Genomic DNA, 27,065 nt, shown 5'->3' on the forward strand with positions numbered 1-27,065 from the left:
GAAATTTTTTCCTATAATTTTTTAATAACAATGTTTTGTGTAGTGCCTTACAATGAATCTTAAGATTTTATTTCATGAAGTAATAATAGGATATACTGCATTGTGAATACTACCTACAGAATAATGATATTATAGTAATGGGTGATGTCAAGTGTTTATACTTATAATTATTCATATATTGTAGCACAATAAGGGACATTATTTTAAGCCACATTTTGCCATATTTAGCCTATAGTTACATAAGAGTATTTGTTTGGATTATGTAAAAATGTGGCTATTTTGCAGAAGTAAAACTGAATATAAATACTAGGGTAGTTGCTATTTTTTAGTTGAAAACAAATGTTTTATTTTCTGTAAGTTTCTTTTAATAATAAAAGACAGAACAGAAAGAAAATTAAGCATTCCACTTATTTTAGAGTAGTGAAGTGGGGAGAGGGACAAGGCAATGATCATTCTCTAAAAATTACATGGGCAATAATAATTGAAAGATGCATTTGCATTTAAATAATGAACAATGTGCTTATTTGACTATGTCTACAGAAGCTGCCTAGTAATATTAGAATACAAGCATAGAATGATTAGGAGCATATTATCATTTTGTTTTTACATTTGACTATAAAAGCTATATAAAGAAACCTGTCAGCTGTGAACTGATATTGAATTTTTATATTATTAGAATATTAGCATATGTAAAAACAAGGAAAACACGTTAAATTTCCTAAACCTCCCCAGTACCAATTGCCCACCATTTTAATGGAGCAGCACCACATGTCAAGCACCCAGTCAATCTCTGTAACTCACCAAGTTGCCTTTTATTGGTCAGAATGAAAAGCATAGACATTTTCTGTCAAAGTCAGTTGATAATAGGGAGGCTATAAAGAGGACACACATACATGCAGACTTAATTCACTTTTAGTGAAGCCATAATCCTATAAGGCATGAATTTTGCCTTACTAACTATGGCACCTTATTTTTCTGTCAGAGAGAAATATCCTCAGAGTTATTAATTCATTTATTTTAGGAAGAAATGTGATCACTTTTGGGTTGGGGTATTACTTCTGTCCATATTTACATTAGGGTGTGTGTGTTTGTGTGTGTTTAAGTGTTCAGGGTAGTAAAAGATTAAATATAATTCAAGCAACATGTGATTGCCAAAGAGTAATCTTATTTCTTGCCCTATAAAATGAACTGGGTTTAATTAAGCAAATTGCTATGTCTTCTCAGCACTCTGTGCCTTAAAACCTTGACAGGAGCAAAGTATTGTTTTAACTATAAAGTATGTGGACGTACACTCTCAGTGAAGACAGTTCCAGGCTCTTGACTACTCTCTCAGAATCTAAGAAACTAAATAACGGAACTTCAAATATTCTTTCTTAACTTTTTGAAGTTAAGTGAATATAAACAAGGTTTAAACTGGGTAACAAATTTATTGAAAGCTTAAAGACGATCATCTCATTTTATCTATATCTAGAACCCCATCATTATGGTTAATATACTTTTTGTTCTTGTTGTTTAGTCACTGAGCCCTGTCAGACTCTTTTGCAACCCCATGGACTGTAGCTCACCAGGCTCCTCTGTCCATGGGATTTCCCAGGCAAGAATACTGGAGTGGGTTGCCATTTCCTACACCAGGCAATTCTCTTGACTCAGGATTTGAACCTGCCTCTCTTCCATTTCCTGTAGTAACAGGTCACCACTGAGCCACCAAGGAAGTCCAAATATACTTAATAATTCTATTTTAAAACCATTCTGTATATCAGACCCATCTACAGTCACCTCAAATACAGTATGATTAACAAGTATGTGATTTCTCTTTTTCAAATGATCATCTTAAATTTGGTATATTGCTGATCCTTTTGGTTTTAATATTATTATTTTGAGAGAATACTTCCTTAAAAGTTTTAAAAAATACTGTGGGTTACTAGAATTCATTGCCTAAATGAGTGAATTTGTAAAAGTAATATTGAGTAAGTCATCTCCATATTGCTCTGGTTCACATTTGTCAATCCATGCACAATATTCAAATACATTTTGTCATTAAAAAATAGGATGCAGGGAGAGGCTGGGATGATTTGGGAGAATGGCATTGAAACATGTATACTATCATGTAGAAACGAAGCGCCAGTCTATGTTCGATACAGGATACAGGATGCTTGGGGCTGGTGCACGGGGATGATCCAGAGAGATGATATGGGGTGGGAGGTGGGAGGGGGATTCAGGATTGGGAGCTCATACACACCCGTGGCAGATTCATGTCAAAGTATGGCAAAACCAATACAGTATTGTAAAGTATAATAAAATAAAAATTAAATTAAAAAATAGAATGCACACAATTAAGGTAAATAAATCCTCTTTTTCTGAATAGATATCTCAAAAATATCACATTGTAAAAAATCTAAAATAAATAGCCAGATCAGAAATCTATGTAAAAATGTATTCAAGAGCTTGACAAATTAGTCTCAAAACTAATTTTACTAAAGTTCAACTATGGAAGAAAATCAATTTGCAATAAAAACAGTTAAAAGTTCTCAGATAACTTGAATAAATAAATATATGGTCAGTAGCAGAAAATATTTAAATAATTCTACTGCTCTGATAGATAAGCTTTGTAGCAAGAAAATAACAGCTGGAGTTAGGGGAGCCTTCAATTCAATAAACATTGTTATTAAAACTTTTGGTAAAGTATGAACAAAATCTTTTCTCTTCAGAGGTATTTTCTACAGCAATATGTATATAAAAGTACATGAGATTTATTGTGTATATTCACTGTATCTAATTTTCTTATTGATGTGACAGGCTAAGTATACCTTTTCTGTGATATTTTTAAGACATAAAAGTTGTAATTAAATGGATAACATCATACACTACATACAGTTGAATCAATCCCTAATATTTGTGAAAAATGAGTTACACATTTGATGAAAAATTGTACCAGCTTGAGTAACATAATTGTTCTCCACTTCCCTTTTCATCTACTTTCTTGAAATCCTGAATGCAAAAAGGCTAGAGATTGGTTTCCATTTGCCTTTTCTATCACATCACCGCAGAAAAACCATTACAGAATTTTCATTCCACTAGTGTAATATTGTCCAGTTCCATTAATCCTCTTATGTCATTCCTCAACAGCCTGAAAATGATGTATATTAATTCATAATTGTGGGAGCAGAAAACAAAGCACATGCTGGAAAGCTTCTGCTCTGCTCAAGGCAGAAATTTCCAATGTTAAGACTATTAAATTTGGCTCTTATAATGTCCACTTGGATAGAGTCTGCCTGTCACAGTATAACCAATAGGCATAATGTCGCTGCAAATTTTATCAGCAACACCCAGAATGTCAATGCAAAATTAATATAGTTTTTCACAAAGCCTTGTTGTTCTAGTCTCTAGATAAACGAGAACTCTAGCTATATTTTCAGTCACCTGGAAAGCTAAATCAACACATCATGTTCGGCCACTAACATCTGCATGCCAGGTTGTTAAGATTCCAAACCCCAGCTAGTAACTCCATCACAGGACTGTAACCTACTGTGAAATGAAAACAGTTTGGCAATCTTCTACCTGAATCTGATAAAAAGTGATTACTACAAGTTTGTTTTATGTTTGGTCTCATGAAATACGAGTTCCATCAAAAAAGTTACTTCTCTATAAAGGACACTTGAAACAAATATATAGACAAAAATTATTCCTGTCATCCCCATTGCTTTCTATCCTGGTGTATTTAAGGAGTTCATAGTAAACTTACCTGTATGTCTTTGAGTTCATATCTAAGAATTATGCTTTTCCAATCTCTTATCTTAATAATTTAAACTAAGGACATTCTGCCAATCTAGTTCATTAATGAATCCACAAATGAATTTAGCTTTCTGGTATCAGTGGTAGATCTAAAACCTTACCAAATTCTTGTCTAATCAAATACACAAAATCTACATTTGGTCAACATGTTCAATACTGCTCTTTAATTAGAATAATTAAAATTTTTCTTCCTAGTGAGGATTATTAGTAAGGGTCAGCTAGAAAAAGCTGCCACCCCAAAATCAAAGTAAGTGCAATCAAAATGTGAGCAATTTGAGCTTCAAAAATACAGATTGTTGGACTCTTAAGTCAATCTGTTTGTCTCATATCAACAGACTTTTTTTTTTTGTAAGAACAGATCCTTGTTATTCTTTTGGAATGTGACATAAATTTTATTCTAAATAAGAGTAGCATCCAGGAGTAATGCAATGATCCCTATGCCACTATATACAGTGGACAAAAAGTTAGCATGTTATTCCAAGAAACAATCTCCTTTGCCAAATGAAATAGGGAAAACTGTGCAAGGAAAACTCTCAGCTATTTCATGTTCACCTCCAAATGAACCTCAAATTAAAATCGTTGTTTTCTTACCTAGGAATTTTACCAGAATGCATCCATTATAATACGTGCATGTGTGCGTGTGTACATGTGTGCTGGCTCAGTCCTGTCTGACTCTGAGACTCCAATAACTATAGCCCACCAGGCTCCTCTGTCCATGGGATTCTCCAGGCAAGAAAACTGGAGTGGGCTGCCACTTCCTACTCCAGATGATCTTCTTGAACCAGGGATGGAAACTGCCTCTCTTACATCTCCTGCATTGGCAAGCAGATTATTTACCACTGGCACCACTTGGGAAGCCATCCATTATAATAATCCACGATAAACAAAATTTTTTACTATAAAGCTGAAATGATTCTCTCCAGTTCTTAGATTTAAGGGGGATCCTTAAAGTCCAATATGTAGTTGACAAGTGTGTTCACCACCTCCTATTAGAGTTCTAGGCAATGACACATTAAGCAGCCAGTAATGAAATATGGTAGATTTACAGAACTCTATGAAATTACTGGATACTTTTTGTGGCTGTAGGTGATAAAACTGGAACAAATTTAGGACTAAAATTTTATAACCAATAATAAATGCTTATTATTCATGTTTCCAAACAGACATGAAGATAAGTCTCCCAGTGCATTATGGATAGGTTGGGGGAAGGCACACGTTGATCTTAGTGGGCAAGTTTGTGCAGAGGCAGATGGAAGATAGTTGGTGCTTCTGACCTGTTGAAGAGCAGGGGCTGGAATGATTTTTTTTTTTTTTAAGAAAAGCAGCATTCTAGTCTAATGGAGAAGAGAGATCTTTTAGTTATCATTACTGTTTATACCATCTCCTCTACATCCCTCCTTATCTAGTATGAAGAGTAGTTAAAAAAGAATAATCACAAAATTCTTATTCTATTTTGAGATTAGCAGAATGTTTGAAATTCAGTGCCAAAATATACTGTTGGTGAAAAGTTTCCAGAATTCTACTGCCTAAAACACAGAAATGCTATTACTTTTCTTACTATGCAATGCCCATGAATGCTCACTATAAACTGTGAAGAAATACACATGCCTCCCATGATACATGGCTGTATCATCAAGTCATATGCTCAGTGCTGACATCTGTGCACTAAAGGAATTAAAAACAGAAATGCTAAATTAGACTTGAGCTTTTATTTTTTATACTTACACAAATAATTTATTTTTGGGCTCAAGTAACTCTTGATGACATGCCATTTTATTTTTGAAAACAGAAATTCAATCATAAAGGCAGTATTGCTTAGCAATGACAAGCAAAGCCTTTGGTGTAAAACTGCTAGGGTTCAAGTCCTAGACTACTCTCATTTACAACTATGACCTTAAGCAAATCATTTAACTTCTCTTCAGGCTGAAAAGTGGGACATTAATAATAGTACCTGTCCTGCAAGGTCATCTTTCCTATTTAAGAAAATACATGTAAAGGGCTGAGAAGACTGCCAGGAACACAGTGGGTACTCAAGTATATGTTGGCTGATTGTCATTATCTGGTGTTAGAAATATACTTTCAAAGAAGTGAAACTGAAATTTCTAGAAATAAAGAGATAGGGGTGCCAAAGGGAATATTCAGAATTTCTCTTTACAGATCCCCAAATATCTTCCATTTCTCCCATGAAATTGTTTGCTATTTAGCTGAAATTATGGTGGCCAGTGACTTTTATACACGTTTAAAGTGTTGACTCATTGGAAAAGACTCTGATGTTGGGAGGGATTGAGGGCAGGAGGAAGAGGGGATGACAGAGGATGAGATGGCTGGATGGCATCACCAACTCGATGGACGTGAGTCTGAGTGAACTCCGGGAGATGGTGATGGACAGGGAGGCCTGGTGCTGTGATTCATGGGGTTGCAGAGAGTCAGACACGACTGAGCGACTGAACTGAACTGAACTGAAAGTATGTTTACATTTTTTAGTGATAATGATTAATTCTGTTAAAGTACTCAATAGCTCTTCATTAAGAGTAATGAATTTATTCATTTTAATGTTAGCTTTTCTTCTATATAGGCTATTCTAACTCTAGTATGATTATCTAAATGTTGCTTTTGTCCAGATTCCTAGTGGATTTATTTCTCTTCCAGGCAAAACATTGGAAGGCACAGTCTACACAAATTCATTCATCTACAAGCATCCAATTCCAAATCTGATGCCAATGGGCATCATCTCTTTGTCCTTTTACAATAGAGAACTGATTTGATTAATCATATAGCTGTGATTCACTGTATTGTCCCCAGAATGCCTGGCTCTAACAAAGCGCTGAAAACAGGATTGTAAGCCTTGGCCTGTCCAGCTTCTCACCTTGCCAGAGATTGCTTACATCCCATTCCATCAATTACTGCTCAAAATAGCTAAAATGCCTCTTATGCAAAAATCACAGGGTATTCATTTGATACTAATCTATTTTTTATATAACACTTTTAAATTCTTTATAATTCGCTGTCACCTGTATTAGTGACATTAAATAGGCTTGAGATTTTTTTTTTAAACCTCCATTTGACCTTACATCCAGGGAAAACATATTCAGAAAACAGATCATAAACATCCAGCCATATGGTTAAGGAAGGCATCTTTGTTGCTGTATATTCAGAATATGAGCACTGGATGAAGTTGCAAAAGATGAAAAACCAAAAAAAAAAAAAAAAAAATCTTGTGGCCAACATGTGGCATCTCTGTAATTTATACCTCCTCCATCTATATGAACTTTCCAAGCTTGCAAAGTAACTTCTAAACCTATCCACCTACAGCATAATATTTTTGTAATACTTCCACTGAAAATATGGATAAATTGAGTTTTCCTAAAGTTTTTAATAAGATGAAAGAGCACAATGCAGTAAATAATGATAAATCCAAGTATATTTTGAAGTTCAGAAATCACTGCAATACTACAGGAGCAAGTACTGTCCAGGTTTCAGAATCATCCTTGTAGGGAAGTTTCTGGAGTGTTTTGGAGAAAATGTGGTAGGTAGGCTGTGCTATGGCAAGACATAGTTTTAGTTTATATTCCTCTAAACAAACATTACTTGTTTGACATTCAGATAGTATGTATGGGGGTTACAGCTAATTTGTGATGTTTCCTTCACATAAACAGTTGTGATTATTTGTTTTTTCCACTTAACTCTATTTTATCTTTGAATGAACAGGCTGCCAATAAAATCAATGAGCATTATTAGGTTTAATTAGCTTTCTAAAACTTATCCTGATAATAAATAATACCATCAATCAAAATTACCGGTGTCTGACTTTAAAAAAATCTATATTTACATATTATCCCCAAACTATGTGTAATTCTCCAATTTATCTTAATGTCTACTACAGAAAAAATCAAACACAAAGTAATATTACTGATAAAAATATGGTAGCTACATACTATTTTAAATTGACAGTTTTCTAATCAAATTATAAACACCAATAATCTTGAGGTTTTATAGTTCTTCTCTTTTGTGATTTCTGATTTAGGAGGAAAAAGTTAATTTTCTAGTTCAGAAGGGGAAAATTAATCAGGCAGAGACCTCAAAGAAGATAATGGCAACACTCTGTTATCAACACTAATGCAAGAGAGTGATAACATAGATCATGCAAACAATGAGAATATTGCAAATCGTTCATTGTCAGGAAAGACTGAACTATATGATTTACTTTGTAATTGTTTTTCTTGAGCCAGTGTTAACACTGATTTGCACGGTTTGAACATATATCAACTGATGATGGAAAGAAGTAGGCCAGGCAGATGTGGGATGGTAAGAGAAAACCTGCTGAAGAGTGATGTTTCTCTAAGGAATTAATAAAAGCTGCAGTACAATTTTTAATAATAGAAATAAAAAAGGTTGAATCCAATGATCTACTTCAGATGGGAAAACTGAATTCTCAAGATGCTAATGAAATTTTAGCAAAGTATAAGTGGTTTTGAATAGATATTATCACTGCCAAAAACTAGAAAATAATGTGCATCAAAGTTACGAAAATTAATCTCTAGTGCTTTTTCTTCCCTGGTAAAGTAATGTATAGTTACTTATAAAAATCATAATAGGCAAGGAATTAAAACTACATAACAATACTAAGTTAAATGTTACTGTCATCAGGAATAATGCTGAGATGGCCACATTTCTGGTTTTATGTCGAAGTTGGTTAACACAGTTGTCCTCATGTCATTTCCACACCAAACAATTAAAATATATCTGTTACTAAGCTTAAACTATCCTGTTACTTGGGACTAAACTAGCCTTCCAAATTGTCCATATTTTCACATTATTAAAATGTGAACTACATTTACTTTCATGACTGAGTATATCAATACATTTATAATTTCCAAAAAAGTTTATATTTTAATCAATATATTTAATTAACAAGGACTATTACACACCTTATTCCTGAGGTCTACATACTTCACCAGGTTTCAGTTTTGGAGTTTGTGTATATTACAGTAATTACTTGAAGATAGTTGCCTAAATATCCAGACAGTTGGAAAGAACGTTTTGGAATTAGGCACCAGCTTGATGGTACCACTGAAGCCTATCTACAATTAAAAGTATATTTTCTGGCAGCAAGAGTTTATTTTAAAAATACATTTGCACAAAAATGTGTAAAAAAGTGTAAAAACAAAGATTTTTTGCTCAAATATTACATTGAAACTTTGAAATGACCTGCTCATATAAACATGCACCCATATATAAATTAGTAACATAAGTGTCTTGCTGAAATGTAAAGCCCAATTATGACATTTTCTTCTATGATTAAAGAAAACCAAATTTTCAGGATATGAACGTTTCTTAATTTAAGAAAACAGTTTATAATAAAGGTTTCATTTTCAAATTTATATCATTGCATCCATTCTTTGAAATATTGTGATAAATCTTCATAAGGAAATGGACTTGCCCAAATCAGAACCATCTGGAGGTAAAAGACGATTAAACCAAACATTTATTCTAGCTAGAGTTTTAACATCTATGTTCCATGTCTATGTAGGGTTATGTTTTTTTGAAGGGGAATATTCTTTTGCACAACTCAAAATATCCCTTTCAAAATGGATCTCTATGAAACTCTATTTTTAGAGAAGACGGTCCTTTTTAACTTATTATTCAACATTAACAATGTGTGCCATGTTTTTAAAGTGATTTTTTAATATAGCAAATATGCTAATCTCTTACAGTTACAAAATGAAGTTTTACTTGCAACCATATTTTATTAACACCTTTGCCTGCAGAATAAGTTTGACTTTAAGAATGAAAAGTATATTTCCCTCTAAATTAACCAAAGGATAAATTTAAACTTGGCATTTTTATAATTAGAGCAATAGATCTTAGAATTTTATTACCCTACTGAAAGATCAAGTCTCCAGCACTGGTTAAAAAAAGAAGACTTTAAAAAATATATTTCAAGGAAATGATGACATCAATTTAAAACTGAGAGAGAAAACTCATATTTTTTAAAATAAGGGAATTCCAAGGAAAAAATGTACTGTGTTTAAAAACACTGGAATCTTTTAAAACAAAGACAATGTCTTATTCATTTAAAAAAATAATCCCATTGTCTCACACTGTTCCTAGATCACAGCAGTTATTCAATAGATGTCTGTTAAACAACAGAATAAATGAAAAATAAGAGATTAATTTGTATATGTATCAGTGGATCACATCACAGTTCTTTGGCAGTGGAAAAGTTTCATAGGTTTATAAGGCAGAATTAGAAAAGAATACACATTTTAAAACTATAATATGTAATTCTGAAATAAGTTTTAGTGTCCATTAAGGAAGATATAATATAGTTCAGTCATCTAGTGATAAGGCTGGATATCTTCTAGTTGTCAAGCTTATGTCTGAATAAGATAAATGCTCAGCAGGCAGAGCATGTTGCTGAATGAAAAGAATCAAGTGAGCCCTGATCACATAAGGGAAGAAATGAGTGGTGGGAGAAATAAAATTCTCCTCCTAGAATAAAGTATTTAGTTATTATCTGAACTGGAATGTATGTAAAATTCTTGGATACACAATCACCTCTCCATTCTAAGAGTTAACAAAGTAGATCACTGATACAGAAAACATAAAATGGTAGCCATCTTAATTTACATTTATACATATAAATATAACGTGTATGTATTTGATGCCATAAGAACACCAACGATTTTAAATAAAACTATGAACCTAAATACTTAAAGCCTGATTCCATTTAAAATAGTGCCATTTGAAATAAGTCTAACACCCTCATTTTGCCTGATTATCTCCTGTATCCCCCTGCGGTGGGATTAAGTAGAATTTGTATGCCATGCTGTAATTCTTACAACTCCATGAGGTAACATCCACTCTATGTCCTCACTCTGCTCCATATCCTAATACCATCTGAGGGACATCACATCTACAAGAGGTAGTGGTTTAAAAGAAATTATGCCACTTTGCCATACATTCTCTGTAAGATCAAATTTTTCTAAGCACAAAGAGTGAGTTTTCTTATCATCACTTGTTTTAAAGTCCTTTCTACCTACTGACCTACTGTCTATATAAGAAATTAGAACTAAATCAAAAGACAGATCCAAAAACAATGGAACAGTACTGAGAGGGTAGTAAACATCAACAGGAACTGAAAAATTTAGTTTTTACAATGAGCCCACTGAAATTTGATTATATCTACTTTATATTTAGTTGATAAATTTAAAAAAATTAGCAACAAATCCATACTACATTATACTTCAAATCCAAATCATTAATTTTATCTTGATTATTTCACCTACTCCAATATAAAGCAGTGATTTTGGCCCCAAGATATTAAGAAAAGTTATTTTTCAGGTAATACTATCACTTGTGTTATATTTTCATTTGTTGGGACTCATGTTATTATGTCACCCACATACTCAAACATTATAAACATTCATACTAAGACATTAACATCTTACTTATAAATGAACATATATTAATTTAGAATCAGAGAAATAATAAAAAGAAAAAAAACTTGATTATTATGCTTCTGGCATAAATCTGATGAATCTCAGAAATATGATCCATATACTCCAAGGCATTTTAACGAGTATGATTATATCATGGATGCCATTACTTCAACAGAGATGCTTTCTAGTCTATGGAATAATTGGAAGCAAAACCCAGCAGGTTTCAAATGGCTACAGCTGTGTTAAGTACTGACTAATAGGAATGATGTATAAGGTGAAAATCCCCAGACAAGAGGCGTTTCTATGGGCAATCCATGGGGACGTAAATTAATAATGAATACTGAAAGAAGCAAGATAGTTTTGAAACACAAAATGCAAATGAAAATGGTGAAATACTCAAAATGAAAGATGAAGCAGTTATACAAATGTGAAACAATAAGAATTAAAATCAAAAGAAAATATATAACATCCTATCTGCTATTCTCTGATGCTATTACAGAAGTCAACTTTTCAGAAATCCTAGATAATTCAAAAAGTGTTTTAATCTTAAAACAGATTAACAGAGATAATTTGTTTATTAAAAAGATATAAAATTCAATTATACATACATATAATATTTTGCATTATAGGTATATATAATCACTTTGCTATATACCAGAAACTAACACAACATTGTAAATAAATCAATTACACTTCAATATAATAAAATTTTTAAAAGGTATACAACACATTCAAAAAAACTACCAAAAATAAAATGCAGAGAACATTCAGGAAGTGAAATTAGGCCCTTCTATTAGCGGTAAGTTGGCATCCTTGAGCAAAATAGGAAGAAAAACAGGTAGGTTTTTGGAGTGTTTGCCTACCTACAATGGGCCAGAAATTTACATGTACCCATATGTGCACTCATTTAATCTCATCACAACCTTAGGGATTAGGCCTGACTACATCCATTTTAGAGTAGAAAAGCACAGGATAGTACATTCAAATTATGTGTTCAACATGACACGTTTTTGAAATAGGAGTTTTTCAAGTCATTTTTTTTTTTAACTTCAAATATTAAACTACTTTTTGTAATAATCTCAATTTTTTCATGGGGAAAAGAAATTAAATAGGCCAAATAATCTCAAAGGTCCATTTTGAGTCTTGAGAAACTATACTGTGAGTTCTATTAGACACTAAATTTATCCTTCTAAAATTAATATAGTAGCTAGACACCACTTATTCACTATTCAATTATTATTTTGCTGCTTTTTATAGAATTCATATGTGATTCTAGGGTGCTGTCTAGATGGCTCGAAAGTCTATTGAGGGAACTTTGATGATGACTTTTCTCCTCCAAAATACACTGTCTCTATTAAGCAGATATCAAAGTGAAGCCATTGATCATTATTTAGAAGTAATCACTCAATTATCTAAGTATTCAAAGGTTTAAATAAAAATTCTGGATGAGGAGTCTTCGAAGAAAAGGAATTTTATCCTATTTATGTTTACTCTTTCCTTTCTTATATTCTTTCATGAAAAAAGATGTTATAATGGGCAAGCACAGTGGTACGGAAGAAATGAGGGTAAAAATGGAAACCACAGACATCTCTAATTAAGTGATATGAGTATATTTATGTATATTAGAATCAGCAAGTTTTGTTTTAACTCTCTGCTTCTCTCTCTCTGATATATATTCAGAAATCATTAGTGAGTCAAGACACTGAAAAATGATATAAAGATGTTAATAATATTTCACTGTTTAAAAAATCAAAATGTCAAAATTTAGAGTCTAAGAATGCTTACACCTGCTCATCTACAGGATGATAGGTTAGTTAGTCTTCACTGGACCTCCAGAAATATGAATGGAGGCATGCTAGTTTAGATCAAAATTTCTTAGATTAGGGAAGATGAGGCTTCTTTAGCCATCAACCTCCCACAGAAACCTTCCCAAACCCTTAAACCTAACTACAGATTTTGTCATCAAGCCCTAGCTGTTGCAGAGGGAAACAGGGGCAGCAGTTGACACCAGACAATCAGAACTCTCCTCATATATACTTTACTCATTTGGGCCTCCATCATATGCTCACCACACTTTAAAGTCTAGAATTAGTTTACTGGGAAGTAATGCAGGAAGAACAATTTTGGGTGCAACGAATTGCCCTGTAACACAGGTTTTTTTTTTAAAATAAATGAGTTGCAGTTCTTTCCACCAAAAATAATGTCACTAATGAAGAAAATGTTTCAAACTTACATATGGCCTGAAAAGAGTGTTTAACAGGTAAAAGTAGATATATATGAGGAAGAAATACCAGTGTGGAGGTAAGGTACTGGATTGGAAACAACAACTTTAGTTATGAGACCTGGAAAAAAAAAAAACAAACCCATACATTTTCTGTCTCTAAATTTTTACATAAGTTGAATAAGAACAAATTTATGGTTGCTGAGGGGAACCATGGGGGTGAGGGAAAATGAAGGAGCTTGGGATGAACATGTACACACTGCTATGTTAAAATGATAACTAACAAGGACCTACAGTATAGCATATGGAACTCTGCTCAATGTTATGTGGCAGTCTGGATGGGAAGGGATTTGGCGGGGGAGAATGCATACATGTATATGTATGGCTGAATTCCTTTGCTGTTCACTTGAAACTATCACAACATTGTTTGTTATTAAAAGCTTAGAATATGCAAAAAGAATGGTAAAGTCTTCTTTCTGTAGTTGTCATAGAGATTATCAGTGGAAATACTATGCATATATAAGGCATGATTCCAGCTGAATACTCTCATTAGGTCAATATTTATTGAAAGACTATGAAGTTCACTTCTTTAGGTACTGTTGTACCTAAAGGTACAGGTTTAGTCATGAAAATACAAAGGTAAATATGACATTGTCTCTACTTTGAGGAACTTTCTTATTTTTTCCTTAAGTAAGAAGTTTTAAGTTATGATATACCAGTATTTGATTAACTGAGTTGCCATTTGAGATGGAAAGATCATGAGGAACCAGGGTTGTGTTCTGAACGATCCTAAATAAACACCTGGGATTGACACTGCATGGCTGGAGAGGCTGCTCAGCCCCACCAATAACAGATGGTCCTGCAGGAATAGTTTAAACCCTGAAGGGTATTGTTCCTAGTATCATCCAGAAGTCAATAACCCTTAGCTAAAGCAGAGTTTAATTGTCTAAAACAGAGACTTTAAGTGTCAAAATGATTCTGCTTAATTATTACCATGTTTAAAAATCAATCAGTGAATTCAGCATATTTTGCCATCACTGCTTGGCAGATTTTGCTGTTAAGACCATGAATGAAAATTAGTTCATGTCAAACTAAAATATCCTAAATATTGTATCTGTTTTTACCATGATTTAATGCAATTTTGATACTCATTTCAATTTGCAGCAAGAAAATTATTTTCATAAAAATTCTAACATCTATTATGTTGGGAATTTGAATGTACTGAAACATTAATAAACTATACTGTTAAATTTAATATTATTTCTTAACTTTGAAAATGGTATCAGTATGAGAAACCCAACTTTGAAAATTTCAAAGGAAAAATAGATTCACTATTTCTAGGAAGAAAGGACACACTGTGCATATTTTATTTGACCCTTTATGGATGTTCTAGAACAAAAATCCTGTTTGATTTTTTTTTTTTTTTTCTTTTTGGAGGGAAGATACACAGAAGTTAGTATCATTTAAAAGTCTATCAAGTAACTAAGAAAACAATGTATAAGAGTTAACATAAGTGAATAAAGTCCACCTAGAAAATGACAAGAAATGAAACAAAGAAAAGGTGCCAGTCTAGGTGTGTTCACAGCTGACAAACAAGGAAGACTACTGTAATTCTAGGTTTCCAATGTGAAACTCAGTTCAATTACATGAATATATGACACAGGCAGGCATCAACTCACAGCTCAGAACTCACTCCATTTTGTCTCCATTTGTCACTTGCACCCCCTACAAAAACTTCCCTGTGAATCTTAGGTAGCTGTGTATCTGAAAGTCCTCAACATGCAGCTGCTATCACACGGAGGCACAGATAGGTTGCAACCTCTGAATCCAAAAAAGCACTAGTAGTTTTTTCCTCAAGTAAAGATCTACTAGGGAAATACTGTCAGCAGAAGACACTGTCTTCCTACAAAAGATATGTCTTCACTTTATACATCTTGTGTTTCCATGCTTCTCCTTGAGGTTTGTTTAATGAGGAAAGAAACCTCATTTACTGAATGGCAGTTGCTATTGTCTTGCACAAAAACTGTTTTGTTTTCAAAATCAATCATCTTTGTTGATTCTCAGCTAGTCCACTGTACCTACTGTGATCTGCACATGGATTATATACTTTTTCTAATAGATAAAAATACAGGGTTTGTAAAATCATTAAAAAATAGGCATGGCTATTTCCACTGATTTTATATTTAATAGGACCAGTCAAAGACATTAAGCATTAAAGAACTGTGAGGCATTTTGCTGAACCCTGTCTTGAAGTAAATATATTTAAACCCATATAAGTCTGGAATGAATTGCTGTTCTACAAATACACACTATTTACAAATGGAGCAAAGATGTAATTCTAAAAATACAATTTGAGAAATGATTCAACAGCTATTCCTTTGAGGATCAAAGCACTCAGTAGAAAGCCCTCTTCATTATGGTAATATTACAGCTTTGTAGATACCTGGGGTTTTAATCTGATTTATGTTTAGAGGAGAGTATATACATATAATTGAGTTTCTCCTAGGAAAGGTGAAGGCCAGACCATGGACAGCAGAGGTAACACAGGTAAGTGTATGTGGACCTGCAACATCTACCTTGAATAACCAGAATCATCAAAGAGTAAATCTGTTCATTCTAAGGCATGTATTTTAGATTGTATTCTTTCAGACACATCTAGTGTTTCTGCATTTGGAAAAAATAGGCAAGACTAATTCCCTAGGCTACAAATCACTCTAATGTGGAAGGAAATGTGTTAGCTAGTTGTATTACAAAGCCTTTACTTCACATTTAATAGGCACCTGCAATACCACCATTATACAAAGCTCTCTACTTTGCAAATCTTTAAAACCCCACTTAATTTTCAGCACTGATTTCCTGCAATCTAAGAGCTTATGAAGGGTTCACTGTGTTCATACAGACCTATGCAAAATGTGCCAGAACTTCCCTGTCTGTGATGGCATTCATTTGGAGGTGAATCCCAAATTTCTATCACTGGCATGCTTATTTCCGACTAAAATAAATATTCTTAGAATGAAAGCTGAAGATTAGGAGGACAAAAAAGAGGCAAAGTAACTAGCACTGGAAGAGATATATGCAAATATCAGCTCAATGACAATTCTTCATACCATTTACAATTGAAGCTTAAAGACCCAAATACTCTGCAAGCCATTAGTTTCTCAATATCCTGGAAGGGATTAGCGTATTTCTTAATCAACTGCTAAACAGACTGAAAAAGGCCAAAGCCTGGATATTAACAAAGCAGTGTAATACTAAAATGCAGAGATGGTCAGATAGAAAGACAAACTAAAGAAGAATATTAAAATAGAAGATATTATATAAACACAGTCAAACTGAACAAATTTCCATTCTTTCTTGCTGCCTGTATAATTACACATCTCTATATATTAATTAGTGGTAAGGCTATAATATACTCCTTGAAACACAGATAAATTAATTTCATATATTTTCTCAAGGAATTCAGGATAATTAGTGTAAAATGACTAGAAAGAATCAATCAAAGGTGTCTCACAGATATTGCCTGTGTATGTATCTTTATTACTCCCAGCTACAGAGGTGGTCCCAAGTCCATTATTTTAAATGTGATATGTATTTTTGTCACTACAATCAATGAAACTATTAAAGATTGGAGGAAAATATTTTCTCATGCCATTTAAATAATGGATAAGTATGTAAAAACAAATTTTTTAATGAATAACTTCAAGTTTTGAATGCTGTTAAATATCAATATTATGTTTCAGAAAATTCCAATTCTGTCACTATTCTTTTCTATAAGCAACAAACTGCCTATAGGACAAATATGAGTGTGATAGATTATATATGGGTTGTTTCTCCAGTTTATTTCTGCAATCATTCTTTACTATTAAGGAGTGGGTAGTTGTTGAACATACTTAGAAATTTCACATTTTAATGAATCTTGGCTTAGGAAAAAAAAGAATATAAATCAAAATGAAAATGTCAATCATGGTAATATATCTATCTTATTCTATGTTTCTGATGACTGACAGCCCAATAGGTTTGTATCAAGCAAAGGCAAAAAGCATGAGTTCCTTTTCAAATGAAATGTTGGACAGATTTAATAGCTATCTGAAACAACTGATGAAATCAAACAGTGAAGTATATTTCCTTTCATATTGAGAGATCATATTTCTACATTTGGATTTGTTTTTGTGGTCTGATATAAATTTTAGGGGAACTAACCAGTTGAAAGGTCATACCACATTAGCATTATTACTTATTGAACAGGACACCTATGCCTCTAGATACTTAAAACTTTTGAAAAAGCATCTTGTTGACGTGCATTCTTAAATTCTCACAAATATTTCGTCTGTGATTAGAGCCATATTTCAACAAACATGATATAAATTTTAGGGCACTATTATGTAATAAATTCTGAGAAAGATTTTAAACATAAAATCAACTATTAAGAAAGCAAAAACTTAAGAACACACATAAAATAATTCCTATTTAGTTTCCAACTACATGAAATATGATATTAACTGATTTGTTAATATTATCAAGGGTTGAATCTATAGTTTTAATAGAGGATTTCCCTTCAAGAAAACACCAAACTAAATTCAGAGAAAGCTCACTACAAGGATTTTAAGTGAAAGTGGTAAACAATCCATGTTGTGCTTTTGTCTGTTTTAACTGCATGCAAACTAAGAGCTCAACTCTGACAAAATCAAATTGACAAAGTACTAAAAATAAGCCAAGCAGTTAACATGACCTCGAATCCTGCAAACCCCTGGCCTAGTACTGCTAGATCAACACAAACATTGTAGCTTTCCCCATTTGGTGGTTTCTGCATTCCCACTCCCTAAAACCCCAAATTTAGACATCAAACAATCTAAATAATGTATCAGAAATAACTATGAAAACAGAAATTTTAAGAAGATAATTTAAAGGTCTCACTTTCCTGCGTCAGTATTGTCATATAAAATAATTGAAAAATAATTCATGTATTTGCTATTTTTCATATTTTGGGTACAATTTACCCATATCTCATATATGTTAATATGAAAATAAAACTTTGAGTCAGAATAATTCAGAACTGGTTATGAGGAAATATGATTTTAGATTTGAGCTTTTTATTAAATTTAAATTCTATTTTACCATTTCATGTATTATATTTTAGTTTGTGCTACTATGAGAAGATAAATTTTAGTTGGAAATATTTAACTATTAAGACTGTGCACATACCATAAGAATATAACATGTTAGTACAATATTTACAAGGTAATTTTAATGATGCTAAAACCTGTTCTGCGACACCATGAAGATGACTCATCTGAAGCCAAGGGAACATCGATTTAGAGTTTCTATATACAGAATCCATTGCAACAAAATATAAAATGTAAGATAATAGAATATTCTAACTACTGAAATTATTTTCTCTATGTTAACAAATGTTCAATAATCAGTAGACATGTACATACTCAGTACGGTGGTAACTTTTTATTTTTATTCTCCTTAAGGTTATTAGCAACAAAAGCTAAAATATAACCAGAATTTTACACCCTAGGTGTATCAAGCTTAAAAATATTAAATATTTGTCTTACAAAACCAAGAGGAAAGGTAGCCAGGCTGAATGGATGGCCCCTGCTCATTTCAAATTCTTGAATCAATATCCAAGAGGTCTGGGTGTCTTTTACTTTGTAACTAACTTCATGATCATATCACTTAGCCAAAGCAAAGGAGCAGAAACAAAAATCACAACAGATAACATTTTAATATAATTTGCATCTTCAGGAGCAATTTTTTTCCATATGCCACCTATATTCATCCCTCACAGAATACTGCCAAATTTAGTAGTTTAAAATATCTTAAAATTTTTGCTTGCTTCACACCAGTTAGCATTTGCTCCCTTCAGTTTCATTTTTATTTCTCACTGTTCTAAATAGCAGTTCTATAACTATCTTGTGCATTTTACATGACATAACACCATTTCAGCAACGTTTGCAATGGGATTACTCAAAAATGAAAAGTAATCATAAAAGTAATATAGTATCTCTAAATGACTGGGAATAGAAGCAATTCCCTTTATGCTGTAAAAGTACATATATACACTTGAGTATGGCATGCAAATACATTTTCAATGTATAATTTCTTCAATATATACACAAATGTATATATGAGCAAATACTTACTCTACACTGTGAAAAGTTAAAGCAAGGATGTTTAAGCTCTAAACTAAGCATTTTATTTAGAAAATTAAATATGACTGTTTACCCAGAACCAAACTCACAGTGCAACTATTACAGATTGTTTTATTACCGGAATAAGTTGTCAAATGTAAATAGGTCACTTTTTTTCATTCTTTAACATTTTCATTTATACCTCCACAAAAAGCACACCGGGGCCAAGAAAATTAATTCCCCAAATGCTGTCAACCAGGTTGGGAAACAGTAATAAACAGCTTACTGTAAAGCCTCCAGCTACAATAAAACTGCTGTCAATAAGAGCTGAGAGTTGGACTGTGCAAAAACAGGTCCTTTCGAAATGATAATCTGAAAAAGGAAAGAAGCTAACAATTCTTATCCTAATATGCTGAGGCGGTGGTTCTCAAAGTGTGGGTTCCTGGATTAGCAATATCATTATCACCTGGGATCTTGTCAGCAAAGCAAGTATTCAGACTTGACCCCAGTGACACCGGATTAGAACCTCTGGGACCAAGGACGAACATGTTTTAAGAAACATTCCAGATGATTCTGAGACACTCTAAAATTTGAGAACTTAATAGCATAATTTAAAAATCATATTCAATTAAGAAGATATTTTCCTTTTAGAGAAAATATGTCAATGAGCTTTATCATTTGAAGTCCTACTAGAAATGATTTTGCTGTCATCCTCTCAAGCCTATGATAATGAATTTTGCTTATTTATGAATAAATATTAAGATATAATCTAGCTTTTTTAAAAAAAAGGACATTTTATTTAATCTGTGAATGCTAAGGGTACATCCAAAACTTCATAAAAAATAATTTGCATAAAATTCAGTGACAGATTTGTTATATTCAAGGAAAATGAAAGCTTAGTAAAATAGAGTGGATGAAGAATGTAATTTATTATTGATTTATATGTTCTTTGCAAGGTCACATGAGGGAAAACAGCAAGAGAAAAAATGTCACACAACATAAGAATCAATGCACTATAAGCAAACTCATGGTATAAAAGTCAGACCATAGGTTTTCATTGTACAGATGAGACAAATTCATGATATTTAAATTTGGTAGTTCTTTGCTCAATAATCTTTCATTTTACCCACACATCAACTAGCACCATAAAGTGAAAAGGTGTTTCTGTTAACAGCAATCCTTTTCCACTCAACTAAAAATCTTCACAGATCCTACCTTAGTTTATAAATTCCTCTGAAAGCTTTTGCTATAATAAACCCTACTTTTTCAAAATCGTGTTATTTCAGGAGCACATTTTTATAAAAGCCACTAGTTGAAGGAGCCAAAAAAAGAATTTTTGTTTTTTAACTTAACTAGAACATCTTCAATAACAGCCATGAAAAAACAATTTAAAGGATGGTATATAATGTGTGTTCGTCATTCATAGAAAATATGCCTCTTTTATACTAAAATTGTACATATTGCTATCACCATCACCTGTCCTTACTTCCATAAATACTCTTTTTCTCCAACATTGCAATTTTTCTTTCTCAGCATGAAAACTTCTAAAAGGCGTAAATAACCAAAGCCATTTCAATAGCTCTTTACCATAATAGTGAATTATAGCTACATTTGAACACTGAAATGCCTACAAGGAGAACTGCACAGTGACGCAGGGTCTCAAGGAATGTCTAAAATGCACTTTAGTTCCAGTTAGAGAAGTATTCAGCATTCTATTTCAAAGATTACATCACACCAACAAATTTCCTTATGACTGACTAAACCTCGACGAAAGATCTTTCTCATACCTTAACATTTATGTCACTGAACTATATCCAACAGATATAGTTGGATCTATATAGTATATATAGATCCAACTTTGGGGAAGAAGTCAGAAAAAGTGGGGCTATACATCAATGCTCATAATACCCACCACACTTAATATGAAAAGAAAATGATGTGGGAATAACTTCAGTATGTTTCTCTGGGAAACAAATTTCAGATTTTATATGAAAAGTTTTTAGTCATGTTACATTTTTAAGATATTGTACAAATCCTAAATTATCATCAGGATTTTGTGGTAACCTTACCCACCCATTGAAAATAAATAATAAAAAGCCATATTTTCTTTTCACTGAAATAGCAACTTTATATTTAAATCCACTTAGTTTCATGAATTACTTTTCTCACCATGATTAACTATTTAGCTACATTTACAAACCTCTACTAAACTCAGAAATGTTCTTAATTTTAAAACATCAAACCTCTTTTAAAAAGCTGATGAAGTTAACATGAAAATAACTCATTCCAAATTCTATGTCTATCGAATAACATCATATTCTCTAGAACCTTCGTACTGACTTAATTCCTTTCATCCTATACATTCAAGCTCTAAGTATATGTGCTTTCTAAATCCTCTAGATATTTAACCTTTCAAAAAATGGAAATTTCAGTTGTAAAATCATAGGCATTATACTTAACGCTCTGAAGTATCTCTGATTCATTGTCAAAATTATTTTAATAAATATCTTACGACCATGAAACCTTAAAGTCACTGCAGAGCAACAAACACTGGATGGTGAGAGACAGAGTTTCAATAGAACATTCTCACCCATCCCACCCCCACAAGGGAAAAAATAAGAAAAACTCTTGCGTTTTCAAACACTAAGCAATGACTGTCAATACTCTGTCCAAATTTTATTTTGCTTTACTAGATTCTCTGAAATCTGTATGTTCCTTACTTTTAACAAATTCAGATGGGTCATCACCACAGGTGGACTCAATACCAACAAAGACAGAACTTGGATTACGAAGTCATAGAAAGTTGGTGTGTTGAGAACTGATCACAAAAGAGCAAGCAAATGAACTTAAATGCTAGTTGCTCCAGAACAACTATCATTAAATAAAAGGTATCTTTGGCTATAGCACCAGATTGATCTTTCCTTCCCCCTTTACTTGCTACTGCGGGATTGGAGTTAGGCCAACACAAGCGACATGATACCCTAGTGCCATCTACAGGCTATTATTGACACTCAAATTTCATGGCAACAGACAAGCACCAGTGAAATAAATTAGACAGCGCTATATTTAAATCTTTATTAACAAGGAATTATTAGACCTAAGAAAAACTAATTCTGGATTTGGTTGAAATATGAGTTTCTCAGCCTATTAATCCCTCTTCACATGTCATATTTCACAGTTTAAAATGAGTTATGACAGATCACTTATGCATTACTGAGATGAGAGAATATTTACAATGGATTTATTCTTTTATGTATAAATCACTTCTAACAGGGAGAAAGTATTCCTTCCTTCTTTCTTTCTTTTTTTGAAAGAGTACTTTGGCCATTGTGGACAATCTGCAATCCTGTCTATTCAAACTTCAATTTACTATATTACAATAAAATCATCTGAAATCAAAGAGAAGACTTTCTATATGGCTTAGCTGCAATCTACCAACAATCATGTGCTTCACAGCTGATGTACATTTAATATTCTACTATATTTTTAGAGACTAAAAAAAATTAACCCCTTTAGCAACCACAGCTCCAACATAATTATAGTCAGATCTTCAAAAGTCATTTAAAACTTGAGATTTGAAGGTGACTTTTGAGATCAAAAAGTAATGTGAAAATCTTGAAGTAGTCAATTTGGAAACCCCAGGAGCAGAATTTGGCATATCAGGACAGGTTTTCTTCTTCAGCAAACATTATCTTGGGACATTTTGGAATAATTTCCTCTTTTCATCTTTTGCCATTTGAAGGAAACTGGGAGGTTAAATAATTTTCAGAACTCAGAAATTTCAAAGCTGTTCTAAAAATTCTTGACTGAGCCCCAGAGGAATAGAAAAGGGGTCAAGTTTTTTTTTTCCCTCTTTGTAACTAAAGTTAGACCAAAACAAGAGACACACTGGCACGTTAATACTGGTTGACTGGGCACTTGTATGCAGTACTTATAGACCAGTAAAAGTGCTCATTTACCTGTCTGGTGTGTAAGGGGCCCTTTGTCTTGAAGCCTCCTTGGGAACTGCACTCTGAGGCACTGAAGTGATCTGAACTAGTGGAAGAGCGTTTGGAAAGGGTGTCACAACCCCCGACAAAGGTGTTGTCCAACGGGAGCTCCTGAATCACGTGATGCTTTTTCACCGAAACCGGAGTGTCTGGTTTAAGATGGAAAGCAGGCTGTGGAGAAGCGGATTTGTAGTGCTTGGCCAGGTCAGGGCTGTTCGGCTTGAAGGTGGTTGGAGGTGCCGGGCCCCAGTCAAATCTTCCTATGCTTTGCTCCTCCAACTCAGCCGGCAGGCTTATTGTCCCATTGATAGGTTCGTGAACTGCATCATCGGGTTTGGACTCTTCGATGGTAACAAAGTTCAAAAGAGAGCTCTTGGGAGATTTTCTTTTCTTCCTTTTCTTTTTCTTGTTTTGTTTGTTCTCCTGGTTTGGGGACATCCATTCGGCACCTTGCTTGCTCCTTTGAGCTGCTTTGAATCTTGATGCATGGCGACAGCGCACCAGAACAGTGACAAAGATCACGACGATCACCACCATGGCACCTGCGACGATGGCGATCATGATGGTCAGATAGTCCTCGTTTTGATAGGGTTGGCTGCTATCCCCTATGTTTCTGTCCAATGGGGTCTCCATAGTCCTGCGAATCAAGTCATAGATATAGGAAGCATTGCCAGCAGTGTCATTAACATAAAGGAAAACAAGCACAAGTGTGTGTAGAGACTTAGGGTATCCCAAGTCACTTATGTTGACCACCAATCGGTGCAAGCCCACATCAGTTGGTGCTGGTTTTTCTTCCAGGGTGATGTTACCTGTTACTGGATCAATCCGAAACAAGCCTTTGTTGTTACCACTCACAATTGTATACTTAAGTTCAGCGTTCATCCCAGTGTCAATATCCACTGCAAAAACTTCTGCTACCACTGAGCCAGGAATGGCTGAGAGAGGCACCAACTTAAAAGAAGTATTAGAAGGTGGTGAAATGACAACAGGACTATTGTCATTGACATCCATGACATTTATAGTTACTTTTGCAGTAGAGGAACGGGGTGGTTGTCCCCCATCAGTGGCTTTGACATCAAAAGTGTAGGAACTCTGCTGCTCTCTGTCAAATGAGACATTTGACTTTATGACTCCAGAATAGGGATCCAACACAAAATTATCATTGTCATTTAGAATGGAAAGAGTCACAGCTTTATTCTCTCCAGCATCTGCATCTGTCACTGTGATTACCCCCACAGTACTATACTTTGGCAGATTCTCAGACACAAAAAATTGAAAATGATTATGAGTAAACTTGGGGCTATTGTCATTCTCATCCAGAACAGTAACTATCACAGCCGCTTGACTTTGGAGGGGAGGGGTCCCATTGTCCCTGGCAGTTACTGTAAAAATGAATCTTTCTTGTTCTTCTCTGTCAAAGACCCTAGAGGCTGTCAAAACTCCTGTCTTTCGGTCCAGATCAAAGAAGGAGGCATTCGGTCCAAGCTGATAAACAATATCTGCATTTTTCCCACTGTCTTCATCTGTGGCACTAATAGTTGTTAAGTATAACCCACGTCGGTTGTTTTCAGAAACTGACAGCTCAATTACAGGCTGGTTGAAAATTGGTGGGTTGTCATTTTCATCCTCAAGCTTAACCCTTACCAGAGCAGTCTGATTTAAACTGGGCTTCCCAGAATCAGAGGCAACGATTTTAAAGCTGAATTCTTTGGTGCCCTCATAGTCCAACAAAGAGGAGGTCTCTAACAAATATTGGTTGTCATATACTGCCTTCAAATGAAATGGGACCTCTCTTTCAATAAAACAGATCACTTTGCCATTCACATCTGTGTCCTTATCTGAAACTGTAATTAGGGCAATTTTTGTATTGACAGGATCTTTCTCAGACAAATACACGGTGCCATTGATGGGACTTATAATGTACCTGAGGTCTATGTTCGGAGGGTTATCATTTACATCAGTGACATTGATGGTAACCGTTGCTCTAGCAGGAGTAGAGCTGCCATCACTAGCCAGTACGGTCACTTTGTGAATAGCCGTCTCCTCTCGGTCTAAGGACCTCTGAACTGTAATCAGCCCAGTAGTATTATTTAAAGCAAAGAGTCTTTTGGTTGCAGGCGCGACCTGGGCACCAAAAATGTACCGGATTTCAGCATTACTGCCTATATCTGCATCAGTGGCATGGAGCTGAATTACAGAGGTGCCCACGGGAGCATTCTCTGGAATGTGCACCTCCACCTGACCCTCTTTAAACACTGGCTTGTTGTCATTTACATCACTTACTGTGACCTGCAGGATGGCGGTGCTGGACTTTTGTGGGGTGCCTCCATCCTCTACTTTGATTTTCATCACATAGGTATCTTTCTGTTCTCTGTCCAAGTTTTGCTGAACAATCAATTGCGGCCACTTTTCTCCTTCCGGAGTTTCCACGATATCCAGTCCAAAAACACTCTGCCCATTTAACAATTCATAATGCTGTACACCATTGAAGCCTGTGTCAGGATCTGTTGCTGATGGAATTGGAAAGCGGCTGTTGATCAAAGTGTTTTCTGGGATGGAAATATTGATGACAGGAGATGGAAACATGGGGGCATTATCATTGGTATCCTTGACAATTATTTTTATTTTGATCAGCCTGAAAAAATCATTGGGGAGGATCACCACCTCAAGTTCAAAGAAACACTCATTCTCCTCAGCATAAGAGGCTCCAGCACAGAGTTTTTCTCTGTCTATTCTATTGGAGGTTGTGAAAATTTCCCCAGTGCTACTGGATACTTTCACCAGAGGGGCATCCCCAGCTTTAGAAACCAGTCTGTAGACAAGGCTGGCGCTGGTCCCTGTGGCAGCATTGATGTGAGAAATGTTCAGATCCTTTGGTATGTTTCCTATGGGTACATTTTCAGGCAATTCCTCTCTAATAGTGTAAATAAGTTCTTGAGCTATTGCGGAATCCAGTCTTAAACAGGCAATCAGAGCAGCCAACAGGTAAAAATCCCTCAGGTCCATGATAATGTATTTATTTTCTTTTTCCTGGATTTAGGGTTTAAAGGTCTCCACTGAGGAATGAGGCACAAATTGCAAAAGGAAGCGTGCATGGACTGGAGGATGCATTACATCTCATCGCTTATTTGGAGACAGCCACTGTCAACACAATCGTATAGACAACATTATTCTTCAGTAAACAAAAGCACACAGTCACGAAATATCACAACACATTTTCCACTGCATATTAGTAAACATGGCATTTTGCTCTGCCACTGTTTGCAAGTTAACTCTGTGAATAAAAACACCAAATATCCCCTGCTTGCTGCATTTGCCCAGAGAAAATAAAATTATCTACTTTTGAATTAAGGGCAGCTGCTATTTTTACCTGCATTCACCCACACTGTTGTAGGACACTGTTTAATTCAAAACATGCGTCCTTGGTTTCCTCTTCCCCTCCCCCCTCTTACCCGTCTCCTGGCTTCTAACCCACCTCCCTTAG

The 27,065-nt window shown here is 34.2% G+C and overlaps 1 protein-coding gene across 2 annotated transcripts in view; it reads right to left on the reverse strand.

Annotated features, from left to right (window-relative positions):
* Window positions 1-26,587, reverse strand: part of PCDH9 (protocadherin 9) — a 1,167,447-nt gene extending 1,140,860 nt beyond the window's left edge. For both annotated transcript variants that reach the window (XM_068984657.1, XM_068984656.1), the window contains exon 1: window positions 23,552-26,587. In XM_068984657.1, the coding sequence (XP_068840758.1) occupies window positions 23,552-26,587 (3,036 nt within the window). The remainder of the gene's footprint in view (window positions 1-23,551) is intronic.
* Window positions 26,588-27,065: the final 478 nt, after the last annotated feature.

This window comes from Capricornis sumatraensis, chromosome 12 (genome assembly GCF_032405125.1).
Source record: "Capricornis sumatraensis isolate serow.1 chromosome 12, serow.2, whole genome shotgun sequence".
Taxonomy (NCBI): Eukaryota; Metazoa; Chordata; class Mammalia; order Artiodactyla; family Bovidae; genus Capricornis; species Capricornis sumatraensis.